The following is an 18,956-nucleotide window of genomic DNA, read 5'->3' on the forward strand; positions in this document are numbered from 1 at the left end:
AAAAACTTTTAATTTCTAAATTTTTGGATATTACATTATACTAGCGTTATGTAGTTTTATCTGGTGTGTTTTTTTAAAAAAAACTTTAGGTTGTTGAATTGGAGCTTTTAACATCTTCTGGACAAAAAATTCAATGTTCAAGAGAAGAAAACAAAGAAATATTTCTGGCTGCAGCATGTGGGCTAGGAGCCATGGGAATACTTATCACCATAACTTACCAATGTGAACCAGCATTTCATCTTGAAAAACATCAATTTACATCAACACTGAGAGAGGTGTTGGACTTGTTAAATTTTTTTCAAATTTTAAATTCAAACAGTAGAATTTGCTGAAATTTGAAGTAAATTACTTGTATACAAATGTTGAAATAGAATAAACTGAAGAAATGTTTTCAATATTACTGCTGTTACAAATAATTTTAAGGATATCTAGAAGAAGTTTTAAATCAAATATTCTGTGCAAAATTCGTAGTTTTGGAAATATTTATACGTAGTTTTTGTTGTTGTCGTTGGGTAATATCTTTTGGATTTGGTAAAACCTTGCACTTTATTCTATGCTGTGATCAAGTTTATTCCATAGCAACTTGAGTAAAAAAAAAAAAAATGTCTTCAACTCAAGCTGAGCATATCATTGTATTACTCTTTTGCCCAGTTGTTTTTCCACAAATTGTGAAGTAACTACCAGGCTTTTATATAAACAGTTTATGTGCCTTAGAAGGACTAATGGATTACCTAAATATGCAAAATTAGATTATGTAATATAAACTGATTTGGTATCACATAACAAATATACTTGGGCAATCAGAGGAATAAGACGTACACTTGGTCCTCACTCCTCAAATATGACACAGTGGTGTCAGCTTATTTTTCTTGTATTTGCCTTGTCATTACTCAAAAAAACAATGTAAAGTAGACTGTATGAGTTTCTTAGTTCGTCAGGAACTTAGTTTCCAACAACCATATAGCACCATTTCCTTTATCATATTACACATTCTACACTCAGCATTATAAGTGATCCTTGAGTCATCACATTACTCAAAGATGCAAATCATAGTTTTTACTTTTAAAGCTTTAGTGTTTAGTGAAGTTTACTTCAAATAATAGCACTTTAATCCTGATAAAAATGGCAAGAAGTTGTCAGAAAGATCATCTATTTGGATGAAGGAGAGAAAAGAGACTGCTTTTTTTGATACCCAGTTCACTACAGATTGGCATATATATGGTCCTTAGTAAATCTAAGAATGTCAGTTGTCCTGTTTGGCTTGTAGTTTTTAAGTACAGAAACCTGCACTTGGGTATTTAGTACTAATGTATAATGTTTTATTCCTTTTATGTTCAGAATGCATTTTATAAAACATAATTTTTATCCATTTATAATCATACAAAAATATGTGATAAATTATTTTTAAGGTACATTTTTCTCTTGTTTTGGAAAAAAAAAAAAGTAGTATACATCTAGCTTTTTATTATTCTCTATACAGGCATCATAATTTTGACCAATCTTGCAACCATTGTGTAACAATAAAAATAATACATACTATAACTCTTGATGTATTAAGTGTGTTTTCACAAAATTTGGTAAGATTTTATTAAACATTACAAGTCTTTTGTGCAAAAAAAAGGGTTTTTAATCAAGAAATATTACTAAAAAGATTTGTCTGTGAATTTATGGAGTCACAGTCAGACTGACTAGTTTGAAAATTCCATTTGCATAACCTCTAGAAACTTGTCATATACTTTTTGAAAGTCCATATACTTCAAATTCACAAACAAATTCTCATCTATATGAGGAGTAACCCCTTCAAAGAATTTCAAAAGATAATTAGGCAAGATACTTCCCTAGTGAAACTAGTTGACTATCCAAAAGCATCTTGAATTTTATTAACTGATTTTGTGGACACCTGTACATGGTAAAGGGACCTGAAGATGGGTGGCCTTCCAGGGTCAATCAACTCGTACTGTTGGGCTAGGGTCAACCGAGTATCAGTGTTGGGTATTTTCTGTGGATGTTGTGGACATTGTCTGATGCTGGTGTTTGGGTATAGTGCTCATGAAACCCTGGAGTCCTTGTTTGGCATTGTTGTTTAATCCTTCGGGGAACTTCATAGTGGGTGGGGTTAGTGGGCACTGAATTTTCCTCTTTATTATGGATACCCCAATCCTTGAAAAAAAAATAAAAGGTAAAGAACAGCTTATAGGTCAAAGACCACATGTGGATGACTGTTATGTAGTCTCCACCATCATCATATCCTATACCTCAGTTTTCAGTCTTTCATTCCTTATCTGACAAATATCTCCCTTTTCCATTCAGAAAGTATTAAAGAGGTTTACTGGCTCTCCCAAGTCTGTTGGGAAGCTATGTTCTGGAGACATCTTAGTAGAAACATCTACTTTAAAACACAGTGGACTCCTTTGAATTCTGTACCCATTGAGGTTACTCCTCATGCTACTCTGAATTTGTCCCAAGAAGTGATCATTGAGAGACATTTAAAGAGCACCCCCAAATTGGAAATCTTCTGGTTTCTCCAACCAAGGTATTTCTGTTGTGCACTGTATCTCCATTCACAGAGTTATGCTGCTGACCAGTGTCTTAATTTTGACGTTTGCATTGCTATGTTCACCTGCCTCTGTCAAATTAGGTTATCAGAATTTTAAGGTAAGACCACATGTTCCTAACCCTCTCTGATGTTTCCAGTGTTAGTGGTTTGGACATTCAAAGGCATCATATTTTGGTTCTTTGACATGTGCTCATTGTGGTGGCAAAGACCATGATACCTATGAGTGCAAACTGGAACCACACTGTCTTAACTGTTGTGATTCCCACTCCTCTTAATTTTCTTCTTGCTCTAATTGAGTGGAAGAAAAAGAGGTATAGTGTTTAGAAACTATTTCTTACCCCTAGTATTGGAAGATTTTGTCTACAACTCCATTTTGGATGTGCTGCTGCACTACATATCACTGCCATAGTGGGAGTAGAGACAAATCTTTCTGTGCCTCTATCAGAGTCATTCTCAAATCATGAGAAGAGTCTTCTGCCCTCTATGGATGAGTAAGTTGACAAGTCAATGTCAAATCCTGTCTGTCCCTAATGTTCCTTTCAATGACTTCCCAAGTCCCCTTCCTTCAACCTCAGGTTCTAGCATCTGTTTGACTGCACCTTCTTCAGTCCTTAGATGTAGAGTAACATCTAAGAGTAACATTCATTCATGCCCTCAATTGCTGGAATCTCCATGTACTGACAAAGACCTGCCTATTCAACCTAGGGCAGAATTCATCAAGTTTGAAAGATCACCATTAATAAAGATTTATGATGTCATAAACCGAGGGTTTTCCATCCAGTTCTTTTCCACTAAATAAAAATGGCTAGATTGATTTAGTGAAACTGTCAAGGTTTTCCATTCTAATCCAGATAACATTAAGACCTTGATTGATTCCTATGTTTTTTTTCTTACAAGAAATAATTCTGAAATTTACTGATACAGTCCAATTTCAACAGTTTTTATTATGCTGAAATGATGGGTGTGTGCATGGAGGGGTGACACTGCTGGTCAACCAGCATCTGTCCAACCTATCTTTGTACTTCAATACACTCTTGAAAGGCCATAGTTATCTGTATTTCCTTGAGTTATACCATCACTGATTGATCTTTTTACCTGTTACCTCATGAGACCTCTGATCAGTTTGACCTTGATGCTTTCCTTGACCAGCTGCTGTCTTCCTTTTTAATGCTAGGAGTTTTAATGGATATAATTCCTTCTGGAGTGGTGCTGATATTGTTGGGAGGAGTGGTTCAGTGGAGTTTATGCTCTTAGATTACAACCTTACTCTTTTCAATACTGGGTCTTATACTTATATTCATGCACCTAATCAGTCTTTTACTGCCATTGATGATCTCTCTGTTTACTTGTCTACTTCCCTTTTCTTTGAGGGATGACAATGATTTACAGAGCAGTGATAATTTTTTTATCATTTAGAGGGATATTTGCTATGGTCAATGTTACTTGCTTGTATGCCTCAGTGGAAGTTGGACCAAGACAACTGGCATTCTTTCATTGCTGTCTACTATTGATAGATGACTGTGTAATAGCATTAACTAACAGTATTGCCTAGGCAGCTGCTCATTCTCTTTCTAAGACTTAAACATGATTTCCATGGTATTTTCATCCATTGGATAATTTAGGTGTCAGTGGAGTCCTACCTGCCAGGAGGAATGAAAGTCTTGATAACAGGTCTGGGATACCTTTTGCAGGTATTCCACTCTTAAACTGCATTGCTTTCCAGCAGGCCTGTACCATTGCATTACAGGTTAGATGTCAAAGCCAAAAGGTATCTTTGATTAAATTCACAAATAGCATCTCTTCTACCACCAGTTCCAAAATCCTATGGGACAAGATTTAGAAGGTTAATAGGAAGTATACTTCCCCTCCCTTTTCCATACTGCTCTCCAATGGCAAGAAAGTTGCTGAAGTTCAGAACGTTGCTTATACACTTGGTGAGAGCTTTTCTTTTTTGTCTAGCACTTCTGTTTCTTCTCCTGCCTTCTTAGCCATCAAGTCTCAGGGGATTTTCACAATTTTCCAGTACACAATTTGTAACTGAATCTACCCTCTCTTCACCTCTGTCATTTGCAACTTTCTTAGCAGTATGTCATGAAACTTAGATCCTTGTGTCTTTCTTTCCTAGTGTGATACCTGGCTACATTGGTATGCATGGGGAATGAGCTTGCTTACGTCATGACTATGTCTGTCTGCTGTGGTACCATCAAAGCCATGCCTATCCTGTATAAAGACTACAATCCTGTATTAGCACAATGACTCTGAAGCCAATACTTTCCAGGATCCAAAATTGAAATGTCCTAATGTCCCATTCTCATCTGTATTTGTAGTCATTGTGTCCCAGCCAATAAATGGCCCTTTAAAAAGAAAATAGAGCACTACTTACTTGTAGGTCATGTGGGAGCCAATGTGTTAAAGGTTCAGCTTTATGCCAATTGATAGTTGACTAAGAATGAGCAACATCGTAACAAGCTTTTCCAGATCAAACCTTGTATTGTTCTTTAGCTGTCTTGTTTTCTTAAGGATGAGAGGGAGGAAGTTGTCCTAACTAGGCTACATACACATTGGTCTCAATTTTTAACTCATCGTTTTCTCTTCTCTGGGACTGATCCACCAATGTGTAGCCTTTGTGACACTCAAGTCACAATAGCCCACGTTTTACTGTTGTGCTGTCTATATGACTGTCTTTTCTGTGGGCTTACCCATAGAAATTGAACGGTGTCATTGATGATGATGACACTAACTTCAATTCTGTTTAGATCATTTAACTAAATTTTGAAAATTTTTGTTTAGTTTCTGTTAATTTTTGCAATAATTTTACTTGCAGTTGCTTTGCCACCAGTAAATGCTAAACAATCTGCAAACCACAAAAAGTAATAGCTAGTAACTCATCTATCCAGTCCTTAACCTCTTTGAAAAATGAATTTTGTCATTCTCTAAATTTCCCAACTTTTTCTTAAGAAGCTCAGAATTCATGTGAGCAGCTTGTTTCTATTTAGAAACTGTTCAGGATGGAATGTATCATTAGAAAGACTGAGTGATACGTCCATCCATCCCATAATCATCAGATATGAGCCTTTCTTTGTATTCTGTTGGAAGCCCTACTCTCTTCCTAACATTTTAGTTACCATTAATGTATTGGAAGAAATCTTAACCATTAACTTTTACATTTTTGGCTAAGATTTTTTTTCATACACTTGATTTCCTAATTTACCATTTGTCCAACTCTTTTGATCTACTATGATACTCCAAAATATCCCATCATTGCAGTCATTTTTAGACTTCTTATATTTAAGTTCTTTTCTATAACTTTTATACATTTGCTACCCTTTTCTATGGATAGCATAATTTAATTATTTTCTTTCTATATTTTCAAAGACTGTCTTATTGTTTTCATTCTCATTTTTATACATCTATTTTGTTGTCCTTACATTTTCAAGTCTATACATGAGCTAAAGGCTGAAACTTGTTACTTAAACATCTCGTGAGAAAATAGGTCAAACTACAGTGAAACAAAGTATTGAATTATATAATGCATGTACATGCTTGTAGGGAAGATTCTGGTTTTTGTTAAATTTATGTTATCCTGCATAACCTGATAAAATTTCTACTTTTTACATTTGTGATTTTTATAACAAATAAAAAAATTACAGAAAAACAAATTGATTACATATATGTCAATCATATGTTTTTTCAGTCAAAATCTTGATAAAAGTTAACCCTAATTTTTGGTTGGATTATTATTTGTACTTTAATAAATTTGATTTATTTTAAATATTTAGTTAGAGATACCAAATAATGCAATGTCCAATAATTGTTATAAGCAATTTTCTAGTAATCTAAAAGTGAACTGAAATATCTCTCTTACTTGATCAAAGTGTGTACTCAGTAATAGCATCTTTTAATCTTTTGACTGAGTAAACATAAGTGTTGTCTGAATGAGCTAGCCTGTGAGAGAAGGTTGTAGAATGCGAGTTCAACTTTCTGTTATATGTCTTTGAAAATTAAGATTACTGGAGGCTATAAGATTATATTTTAGTAGTATCTATTCTCTTAAGTTTATAATTTGTATTAAAGCACAGAAGCTGAAAGGCATGTGGAAGGCAAATATAAATTGAATGATTCTGAGCTAAATAGATTTCATTTGGTGTTGAGAAATGGATCAGAAGTAGCTATACTTTGGGAAGACTTTTTGTCATCAATATCAAACCAACATTTTGAACATTTTAAAATTGCATTTTTGAAATAAAGAAATTGAACAAAAAATATGCAAAATTTTGTATGAGGAGATGGTTTATCAAATGTTTTCTTGTTTGAAGGTTTCACTATATATAACAAATTTTTTTTAGAATTGAAAAAATTTCTAACCTGGTAAATATGAGATTCACTTTCAAATTGACCCTTCCCCCCAGTGACAGTTTTATTCTCAGAAAGCTGAAGTTTGTACATTACAAGGATGGTGTCATGGAAATTGAACCAGCTTTAATAATGAGCACACTATGAAGTTGAAATGGCATAACAGATAAAAGAATAGAGAAATAAATAAAAATAGCATTGACTTTCAACAAATGTATATCAAAGCAGGCAATGTTTTTGTTTTCAGAAGCATCTATCACTTCTTGCCTTATAAGTGTTTTCACTATATGTTTGAAAATAATGTTGAAACCTTACTGCTGTGTCATAATTGTGAGGCTAGAAACTGAAGTGTAATTTTAAAAAATAGGGAAAACAGCAGATGTGTAGTGGCATCAAGTAACAAATTAAAGCTTGATTTGTAGTGTTTTTTTATTGTTCTTTTAAGTAACTTTTACAAATGATACACAGTTTGAGTGAATAGTAAAATTAAAATTTACTGTACTGTTATGTAGTACATATACATAAAAAAAAAAATCCAGAAGTACACATGTTAATCATTGATGTGATACAGGAATTGTGAGAGTTCATTATTTTCAGTAAACATTTCGTGATATATATTAATTTCATACCAAAATGTATTTGCAAATATAAAGTAAAAGATTTGGTTTGTTATATATTTTTCTCTATATGTGAAAAAAATTATATTTTGTTATAAGTAATTCATAATATTTGAAAACATTTTAAAAGTGCATTACTGTAGCATTTTGGAACAAAAAATATTAAATCAATGTTATATGTAGGAGATTATTAACATCAAAGTTCTTAACATTGAATTTTGTAGAAAATTTTTATCTAGATCTATAACTGTGTCTTTTAAATAATAATTTTCTTTATTCATGTTACAGGTGATAGAACATCTAAATCTGCACATTAAAAGCTCAGAACATTTTCGATTTATTTGGTTCCCCCACACTGATAGTGTTGTTATTTGGCATTCAAACAGGACAAATAAAGTATGTATACAGTAGTATCATGTAATTTTTTAAATGATTACAGTTCCTGAATTATCAGCACAATTTTAAACATATCTGTTTAAAAAAAAAGTGCTGTTTTTTCATCATGATTTTTTGTTTTCGTAAAATCACTATAGTAATTTATTACCCAACTTAAAAGTTAAAGGAAAATATTTTGTATTTCCTTCTAATGATTATTTGTTGTTTATTAGGCTTTAGGTTTGAAAGAATAATACACTACAAACATGTGTATAGACACGTTACATTTGTAGATTATAACAAGAATATAATGTGGATTGTTGACTGTAAGTTAAATTAATATACGTTAATGTTGTTTTCTTTGTAGCCTATAACAAAAGTGACCAAACTTCAGCGGTGTATTTCCTGGTTCTGGAACTATTGCATTGGGTATTATGCTCTTGAGTTTCTTTACTGGCTCAGGTATAGTTTCAAATTTTATATTTTAATTATTTTTTAAACTTAAGCATAATGTATTCTGATTTCATATTACAAACTGAAATTAGAACTTTTTGTTACCTCCCTCACAGTACTGTCCTCTGTATGTAAACATTTTTTCACATGTCACAACACAAATCTTGAATTATTACAATCAACATGTTTCAACTGCATCTTATGTGTAAATCATAATGCAACAGCTCTCCACCAATAGGAGTGTGACATGCTATTTTGATGCATGTGACTCCCTTTACTTGATTCTACCAGATTCTCTCTTTCTCATTAGGTAGCGATCAGGTGTAGATTCTTTTCAGGTCTTTTTCATGTGTTCATTTCTTTATTTTTTTCCTCTTTTTGTAAATGAGTGATTTACTTGGTTTATTCATTTGCTACGATTAGTTTTTCTGTAGTAATTTACCACCATAACTTACCTTTGTTTAGAGAATTTTTCTATTTTTTGAAATTGTTCATGGTTTAAGATGAATTCCAAAGTTTTTGTTTTACCACTACTTTGTGTGCCTTTACCAACATTGGGTCTTGAAGTCTCAAGTGAGGAATGTTCAGCTATAAATTGTTAGAAGATTGGCTGTTATATGAGGTGTTCTTTTTCTCTTGGCCCTATTTGTAACAAGAAGGGTTTTTGACAGTTTTTTTCCTCTTTTTACCTATGCCATTCCTTTCCATGCACCTCATACAAATATGCTAAGTTTAACTCTTCCTTTTTGAATATATTTTCTTATGTGTGTTCAGTTTTCTTGTTTTCATATGTTTTCCTCCCTTACCCTAGGAACCGTGTTAAGCATTTCTCAGTTGATAGTTGGTGTTACCATGCTTCTTCCTCCACACACTTCTGAGCACTATGCTTTGACTTATCTGGCAGCTAATTAATCCTTTCTTGAGTCTTAGCAGTTGTAGTCAGTTTTGCTTGCATGGGGTCTCTTTCTGATAATCCTACACATTCTACTCCCTTCATCTCATCCTTACAATTCTCCTACAGTACTTGTTGAATACATACTTTTCTTTTGGCATTCCATCAATTCCAATATCATTTCAGGGGATAAACGTACCCCTGTTATTCGTACTTGACACCATTGGCCTCATTGGTTCCCTTGCTGTTGGGATCTTATTGGGACGGACACTGTCTTTTCAGAGGTTCATCTATCTTCCTGTTATCTTTGTAACTTCCAGATGACTCCTTTTCTCTATCAATTTATTTCTGAAGATTTTCCAGGGCATTTGAATGCACATGTGGATTCTGCAATTGGGTGTGTTCAATTTTCCTGGAGTATTAACTTCATTATCCATTGGAGAAAACTTCAGTCAGGCACGTTGTCTCCACCATGTATGTTCATCACTCACTATATGCATTGATCAGAAAATGTTTTTTCCTTGTCAGGGTACCTTTTTTCAACTGTTGTCATTCTTTAAACTTCATTGTAGTTGTGACTGGGTAAGTTATCTTTTCTATATATTTTTTTGCTATCAGTAGGATGTCCCATTTAGAATTTGAACCTTGCTTAGTGGTGAGTGTTGCCAGGTGTGCATCCTATATCTCAAATCCACACTGTACAGCCTGTGGTCAATAACATTTGCTGTTAATGTGGAGTGTTTCATAAGATCACTAGTTGATTTCTGTCACAATAGATTTGCTTCACTGATACACCCATTCCAGGCCATACTAACCCATGGACTAACATAAGTAAAGCAGAAGGGGATAGATGTCCCTCTGATTGAATAAATAAAGGTTAGTCTGCTTTTCTAAGTAGGGGTTTCTGGGCTTCCACTAGAAAAATAACTTTCTTAGCCACTGTGGCTAAACAAAGTAAGTTTCTTTTAGCCACAGTGACAGTTGTTTAGCCACAATTTTAGGTCACCAAAAACTGTGGGGCATGACTTTTAATATGCATTAATTCCTCCAGTAAAAAATAGTTATAATTATGTGAAAATCTACAAGACATTAAGTTTTGTACTATATTTTTTATTCCCCAGCAATCTTCCCTGCCACAAAAAACAAAACAAACAAAATAACAAAATAAACATGATAAAGAGGAAAATAAAGAGATACATTTCTCAAAATAACACAGAAACAAAAAAATGACTTAAAACTAGAATACGGTAGTATGACTAGTAAGTAGATAAATCCAATGGCAGCTCTTCAGCCAAATCATTCTCAACAGAAGATGTGGTAGAAGTTGACATCTGAAGTTCTGAAGCACATTTCTTCAACAGGGAATGTTACCCATGTCTGTCTTTGAGTGACCCAGTATCTGAATGCAGAGTCGAAGTTAAAATGATCTAAAGGTTTGGACTTCATGGATAAGTTTAGTAACATTTTTGTCTTGGCCACAGACAGACTGCTCCTTGCATCTGTTTTCATGCTGTTGTACCTGCTAATTCCCTTCTAACAGTCAACAGATGTAACTGGAATTATTAATCCAATTGCTGCAAGCTGAGACAGATTTGGTAAAGTTTGATGGGTCTGGTGGATGTATTCCTTGTAGAAGCTCTTCATGTTTCTGTTTTTGTGAGCATTCTGTTCCATTATGTTCCTTAGTAGCAGCCATTCAGTCAGTGTCTCATCCTCATTGACAAAAGGAGAGAAGTGCTAAATGAGTTTCTTCAGATCATCCTCATTAGATACTGCTGTGACATGGGCTAAATATTGAAAAAAAATGACTAGATGTTAGTGTCTGGGAATGCTACATGTAATCTTTTAACTACCTCTTCAACAAATGACTCAGCAGCTGATCTGTACTTTTCACGTTGTTTATCAATATCTTTGATGTCATGGTCTCTGTAAGAAGTGTAACCACTGGCATCAGGAGCTTGTGGGAGTTTTTTCAGTGCAGTCTGTGTGTAAGGACCAGGGATGTGTACCAGGGACAGAATTGACCCATCAATAATTGCTTTAGCCTGATTATAACATAAATCAGGTCTCTGTAGAGATCTTGACAAAAGTCCAAGAATGCCAACAGCATCAGCCAAAAAATGTGTTATCATGACAAAGCTGTAACATGACATTTGCTGGACTAGACCATGTAGCAAGGCTGAGCGTGGAGTACCATGTTCCATTGCTATGACCTGCAGGCAGCTTATCACAGATGCAATACAGTTGACTAGTGCTTAAATGGAATCATTAAAAGAGAGCCATCTTGTGAAGAACACTTGCTTGATTTTGTTGCTTTTCTCTCCATGCAATGCTTTGCTCTCTTCCAGAACCTGACACAACTTGGGAGAAGATTTCAGGCCTTTTGCAAGTGCAAACTGGTTCAAAACTGAAATGTACTTCACAAGTTATGGCACCTGGTTTGTTGCCTTTTCAGCTGCCAACTGTAATCTGTGTGCCAAACAATGACTTGTTATTATCCAGGGGCACATCTCCTTAAGTTTTGTAGCAACACCTGTTTTTATTCCCACCATGACATTTGCACCATCAGTTGCAAGTCCAACCAAGTCAACATCAAACAATCCTCAATTTGCCATGACTGAACACGTTGTGTTCAGCCCTCACACACAGCAAGGATTCGACTTGTAACCTCACCTAATGATGAAAGATACCTGATAAAAATTATCAGTATAAAGGTGTTTCCTGCATCAGTTGCTTCATCTGCTTCAAGAGCAAAAAATGGGAAAGGCGATGCCCGAAAGTCTGCCTGCATTTCATCCTGAACTACATGTTTTGGGGGACTGTACATATCATCCAGAGACTGGCTGTGGGTGTATATGAAGCTCTCTGTTCCACTTTGTGACTGAGTCTGTAGTTTCTTTAGAGAGGTCACTCCCTGTTAAAAAATATATAAGAACTTGTGTTTTGAAATAAGACTACCAATTAAAGTAATAAACAAAGATATTTGGAAGAGTTGGCTAGCTACTTAATTTTTGATAGATATTTTCAAAATGTTTCACTTTTAGAAAATTATCAAATTGCCTTTTGTTTTAAGAAGATACTGTAGAAAACAAAGTATCTTATTAATACTAGAATGGAGAATATTCTTACATTGAATACTTGTAGTGAAAGGAGGGAATGAAACTTCACAGTTTGGATGGCTTTCTTTGCTTTTACAAGTAATGTGGCCACCTTTACCTGAATGCTACCTTTACACCCCACATACTCATTCGCAGCAGCAGTTGACATGTCCTTCTTCAAAATTTGTAATGCTACTGCACTGCGATGATCTTCTGACCGTGCATGCTTCACCAAGTCGTCTTTTTTAGGCTTAGTAGCAGTTTTCCCAGTGGTAGCATAAATATTTATCTTCTTGTTGTCCCTGCATAATTTGCAATGAAATGTATTTTGTTGGAAAACGTTCCAGCCAAAGAAACTGTGAAAACCAAGTTTCTTTAACAACTCTGTGAAAATTGCGGGTATATTTTTTTTCACACTGACAGTGATCACTGCTGCAAGCTTCAGTTTTTTCAGAGCTGTCTTTCCTTTTGGAAGTGGATTTCCCACCATCAGTTGATGTTGTTGCTTTGATCTTCTTTTGAAAAAACTTGATATATCTAATTGTTTAGACATCTTTTTATCTGATCTAGGAGTTGCCATGATCTCAATTCAAACACATGTCAAACAAAACTTGGGATTTCCACTTTGATACAGACCATATGTTGGTTTGACAAAAGTCAGGTTTTCTCTGATTACTGTTTGTGTACCACGGGCAGAATCAAACATGTAGCATAAGAAATGAAAATAGAAGAAATCATTAGCACAGCTGAGTAATATATTTTTTTAAATTTAATTTGTTTGTTGTCATATCCCTGAAATTATAAAAATACATCTATAAAGAAAATATAGATTACAGTCAGTGGTAGTTTTTAAAGACGTTTCTTGTTTCTTCAACTTGCTGGGGGGCATCTCTGGTCATTTGTCATCATTAATGGCATGGGTGGGGATAAAAACCATGAAAGCTGTTAAGACCAAAACTTGAGCAGAATAAATAAAGGAAAACCATCCAAGACTGAAAAATTATTATCTTTTGCCACTGTGGCGAAACCAACACTAGATTTTTTAGCTACAGGCTGTTTCTTTTCACCCACGGCGATGTGGCTAATGGCTAGCGGAAGCCTAGGGTTTTGTGGTCACTTGTTGCATTGTCTACAGTTTTGGCAATTCTCCAGACTTTGCTGCATTTCCTCCTTGTTCTTCTAGTGGAGTATGGGAGTCCTTGCCACTTTCTAGTTTGAAGCAGCTATGGTGGTAGACCATGGAGGAGTCCTCCTGAATGTGCTTACTTTCATTCACTGGAGAGTAGGATATTGGTGTTCTGCTGCTGCAGATGGTGTGTGATCCTCAATCATACTCTTCACCTCTGTGTGGTAGTTCCTGGAAGTTGAATGTAGCACTCTCTGACCATGCATGTCAAACCTTTTTCCATATTAGGTGTAGAGTGTACCTAGTACAGATGTGGTGTGTGTTCCTCTCTCAATCCCCTCAAGGTGGATTCCTGTATGTGGTGAGGGGATCTCCTAGAAAAGGTTCTGTCTTTTCAGTTTATCTCCTATAGGATTTAAATGTCTACCCACATGTATGTCATGTATGGCAACCTGTGAAGGAGAGGATAGGATCCTGGTAGTTGAGGGGTCCAATTGTGATATATCACTTTGACCTTGAATTTCTGTAGATGAGTAGCCTTGGGGTGGCCTTCCCAGGGTCAATTGGCTGCTCCCCTTGGGCAAGAATCAACTAAGTACCAATGTTACATGTTCTCAACAGGTGTTGTGGAAATTGTCTGAACCTGGTGCTTAGGTATAGTGCTGATGAAACTCTGGCATTGCTATTATGTTCTTGTTTAACATTGCAATGAATCCCCTTGTAAGGCTCTGTGATGAGGGGGACAGTGAGCACTGAAATATTCTTATTTTATTATGGATATTCCCTTTCATGAACAAAAAAATAGAAATGAAAAAACAAAAAAAAACATGTTATATATATATGGATGACTGTTATACAGTTACCATCAAAGTTGGACTTAACACCTCAATGTCTTATTCTGCATTCATTGTCTAAGAAATCTAAGAAATGTCCCCCTATTTTTGTTTAAAATGGATTAGAGAGGCTTGCTGGTCAGTAAGAAAGCTGTGTTCAGGAGATATCTTACTGAAAACATCTTCACAACAAGACACCAGTCTCCTCCTGAATTCAAAGAGCATTGGAAATATACCCACCAAGGTTACACCCCATGCAATCCTCAATTCCTCAAGAGAAGCTATTGTTGAGAGAGTCTTAAAAACACTCCTGAGTCTGGGATCCTTGCTGGTTTTTCCTGTTGTTTTTTTTTGAGATGTCAAATCTCCACTCATAAAGACAGAAATTAAAATACCTACTAATATTATGATTTTGTCATTTCGATCACCATGTCCACCTGTCACAGTCAAGGCAGGTTATCTGAATTGTAAGATACTGTCATACATTCCCAATCCTTTCAGATTTTTTCAATGTCAGTGGTTCAGTCACTTGAAGATATGCTGTGGTTCTTTAACACCTGCTTCTTGCATTCACAAAGATCATGACACCTACAAGCATGAACTGGAACCACACTGAGGTAACTATATTAGTTCACACCCCTCTTACTCTAGTTCTTGCCCTAAGTGAGTGGAGGAGAAAGAGATGCAATGCATGAAGACTATAAACAGTATATCCTACCTAGACACTTGGAAGTTATTTTACCCCATTCCATCTCAGAAATATGCTTATGCACTTTGTTCTACTGCCAAAGTGAAAGTGCAGATCTCTCCATACCTCCAGCCGAGTCATTTGCAAAACAACTGATAGTCTTTTTCCATCCATGATTAAAAGAGTTGGCAATTCTACATCCACTCCTATCTCTGTCCCCACCACTTCTTCTGATGGCAACTTGCATCCACTTCCCTTAGCTTCAGGTTTGGGCATTTCATCTGGACCATCTTTTTTTTCCAACCCTGAGATACAAAATGTGTATTCATTCATGCCCTCAGTCACTGAAATCTTTGTTTACAGACAGAGACCTGCCTACTCAACTCAGGGCAGTATCCATGGAGGTCTATAGACCTCCATTCAATAAAGAAAAAAACATGGTCGAAAACATGAGAACTCCCCACCCCATTCTCTTCCACACAAGTAAAAATGACCACTTTGATGTGGTGTAACTGTCAGGGTTTCATTCAGATATAGATGACATTAAGAATTTGTTTGATTCTTATCATCCTCTATGTCTTTCCTTACAGAAAATGTTTCTGAAACATGCAGATGCAGTCACCTTTCAGCAGTTATCTTTGTGATGAAGGGGTGGTACTAATGGTCAGTCAGCACGTGCCTACCTTATTATTGCCACTCGATGGCTCCTTGGATTGTACCCTCACTATTTGTTCTCTCTACCTGTATCTTGAAAAAACTTGTGATCAGTCAGACCTTCATGTTCTCATTAAAGAGTTAATATCTCTTTTTTTTTTTTAATCCTGGGGGATAATCCCCTCTGAGATGGTGCTGACATTGATGGGGAGGGATATTTTCATAGAGTGTATGCTCTTGGATCACAACCTATGTTTCTTCAATACTGGTTATTATACTTATCTTTATCTGCTCCCCTTCAATCTTCTCTTACTTTTCTTGGAGGGTTGACAGTAACCCCTGGGCAGTGATTGTTTTCCTATCATTTTGAGAGAGACTGGCTATGATCAATTGCCACCAGACCTGCATGCTCAATAGAAGTTGGACCAGGCCAACTGGCCTTCTTTCACTGTTCTCTTGGAACTTGATCCTGCTGTCATCTGCAAGCCATTGATAGACAACTATGTGGCAGCTGCTCATTGTATTCCTAAAACCTCAACATGTTTTCCATGGTATCCTTGTCCATGGTGGAATCCTGCCTGCAACATGACACAGAAAAAGGTTCAAAAATTGGCCCAGAATACCTTTCATAGGTACCCCACACTTTTAAACTGCCTTGCTTTTCAGCAGGTTCATACACATAATTAACAGGTCAGATGTCAAAGCTAGAAGAAAGCTTGGATTAAGTACACGACAAGCATCTTATCTACCACCAGTTCCAAAGTCTGATGATCAGGAAGATGCTGATGCTGAGAGCATCACTGAAACATTTGGCAAAAGCTTTTCTCATGCATCTAGTACTTTTGCTTCATACCCCATCAAGACTCAGACAGAGCAGTCACCTTTCCTTTTTGGCTGACTGTCTCCATGACTATAATCACCCTTTTTTACTGGTGGAACTGAAGGTTTCTCTTCATAGGTCCAGCAGCACATCAGGCAGTCCTGATGGCATTCACTATGCGATGCTGTTCCATCTCTCTTCTGCCATCTCTTGCTACACTTCTGGCTGCTTTCATCTGGATCTGGTACAAAAATGCTTGGTACCAAGCTGTTGTTCTCCTTTATTTCTCAAGATTCCTTCAAACTACTGACCAATTGTTTTGATGAGCTGTCTCTGTAAGATCTTTGAGAGGATGGTTAATGCTCATCTTGTTTTGTTCCTCAAATCAAAGAACCTTCTCTCACCAACTCAGTGTGGGTTTTGACGACAATGCTCCACCATGGACCATATGATTTGATTCGGAATGTCAATCAAGAAAGCCTTTCTCAAGTGATAACATCGTGTTTCTCTTTTTTATTTCACCTTGAGAAATGTATGATACTACGTGAAAGTATGGCATTTTATGAGACATCCACTCGTGGGTTGCATGGCCATTTGCCTTTATCAAAAATTTTGTAATGGACTGGTGATTCCAAGTTTGTGTTGTTTGACACTTTCCCACAGGAACTTGGAGTTCCTCAGGGCTGTATCTTGATTGTCATACCTTTCATTATAAAGATTAATGCCATTACTGCACAACTTCCCCTACAGTTGCTAACGGATTCTATGTCGATGACTTCCACATTTCGTGTCAGTCAACAAGCATGAAGCTTATTGAGCTGCAGCTACAGATTGTCCACAATAGTTTGCTGATATGGACCACAGCAAATGGTTTTACATTTTGACTCTCTAACACTGTTTGCATGCACTTTGATCACCCTGATCACAAGCTCCGTCTTAGCGAAGTTGTACTTCCTGTGGTCCTCGAGACAAAGTTCTTGGGGATTTTATTTGACTGTTCACCATCTGAAGCCTTGGCTCTACATGGGGGTATTCCTCACTTCCTCCAGTCCAGAGTTTGTACAGTGAGTCTCATAAACCTCCTATACATATGCTACAAAACTTTGATCCTAACCACAGCATCTCACATGGGGTTGTGTTTTCCTTCCTTATTGGGCCATGCTTTTTTAGGTATAGATGGTCTGCCATTGTTCCATTTGGCCTTCATATCAAGGCTCAATTGGGTCTGTCCTTGAATAATGTTGATGTCTCCACAGGTCATCTCACCATACCTTATTATCATTCCCAAGTGTGACCTTTCTTTGAGTCATCTGAAGAAAGTTAATACTCCCAATTGGAAATACCATATTCTATTTGCCAAACATCTTTCAAACTATCCTTCTATTCCCATTAGTATCGATGGTTTGAAATCAAGTGACTCTGTAGGCTCTGCCATGGTTTGTTGTGATTTGGTGGTTGTACACAGGATCCCCTCTTCAGTTTCTGTGTTCATTGCCAAATTGTTGCCATTTCTCGTGCCTGAGATCACATACAAGCTATGCAGCACACAGATTCTACTATATACACCAAATCTCTTAGCTCACTACTGGCCCTGGAATCACTTCATGTTATTTCTCAACCTTTTCTCTTTAATATTCAAAACTGACTGGCCCATTTCTCTTTACCATCTACTTCGATTCAGTTTTTTTGGACACCAGTATATGTTGGCATTCGTGGGAATGTGCTCACTAATATTGCAGCTAAGTCTTTCTGCTCTGGTGCTATCTCTGCCGTGCTTATTCCATATATAGACTACATCCATCTCTTCAAGGCTTGGCTCCTCACCAGTTGGTAGTTGACTAGTGAGCAAAATGATAAGATTTTCCAGATAAAACCTTTTATTGTTCCCCCTAGTGGGTTTTTTTTTAGTAATTTTAATCTATAAAATGCTCTCTTGTTCTTTCATCCCCTGCTGGTACAGTGGTAAATCTATGGATTTGCTATGCTAAAATCAGGGTTTTGATTCCCCTTGGTGGACTTGGCAGATAGCCAAATGTGGCTTTGCTGTAAGAAAACACTTCATTGTTCTTTGAAAGTGAGATTTCAAAGATTGTGTGTTGGGTCTTTAGTTTGCTTAAAGTTTGATATTTTTTAAAGCCTAAATACATTTTAGTAACTAAGATCAATAAATTATAGTGAAATTCTATAGTATCAGTATAGTTATTTATGATTTTTTGGTTATTAAACTCGATAAATAAAACAAAATTTTTGTTTGATATTTGCTTCTTACAAAGTTTAAAATCCTCAGCATCCTATGTTCATCAGCAACAAAGTTCAAAGGTCGTAGTGAGAAGGAATAATTGTTTGCTTTACTTCTTGATTTATTGGTCTATATTTTAAGAAAAATAAGTTTAATACTAAATATATTTATGGACAAACCTTTATTTTATTTTATTACAAATACTTTGCTAAAAATATGACTTTTTTGTATGTTAAAGACTTATAATATTA

At 35.9% G+C, this 18,956-nt stretch overlaps 1 protein-coding gene across 7 annotated transcripts in view; it reads left to right on the plus strand.

The window, feature by feature from the left end:
* Nucleotides 1–18,956, plus strand: part of LOC143244819 (L-gulonolactone oxidase-like) — a 64,925-nt gene that overhangs the window by 32,415 nt on the left and 13,554 nt on the right. For all 7 annotated transcript variants that reach the window (XM_076490182.1, XM_076490187.1, XM_076490188.1 and 4 more), the window contains 3 exons: nucleotides 90–275; nucleotides 7,816–7,923; nucleotides 8,270–8,364. In XM_076490182.1, the coding sequence (XP_076346297.1) occupies nucleotides 90–275; nucleotides 7,816–7,923; nucleotides 8,270–8,364 (389 nt within the window). The remainder of the gene's footprint in view (nucleotides 1–89; nucleotides 276–7,815; nucleotides 7,924–8,269; nucleotides 8,365–18,956) is intronic.

The sequence above is a fragment of the Tachypleus tridentatus genome, chromosome 2, assembly GCF_004210375.1.
Source record: "Tachypleus tridentatus isolate NWPU-2018 chromosome 2, ASM421037v1, whole genome shotgun sequence".
In the NCBI taxonomy this organism is placed as follows: Eukaryota; Metazoa; Arthropoda; class Merostomata; order Xiphosura; family Limulidae; genus Tachypleus; species Tachypleus tridentatus.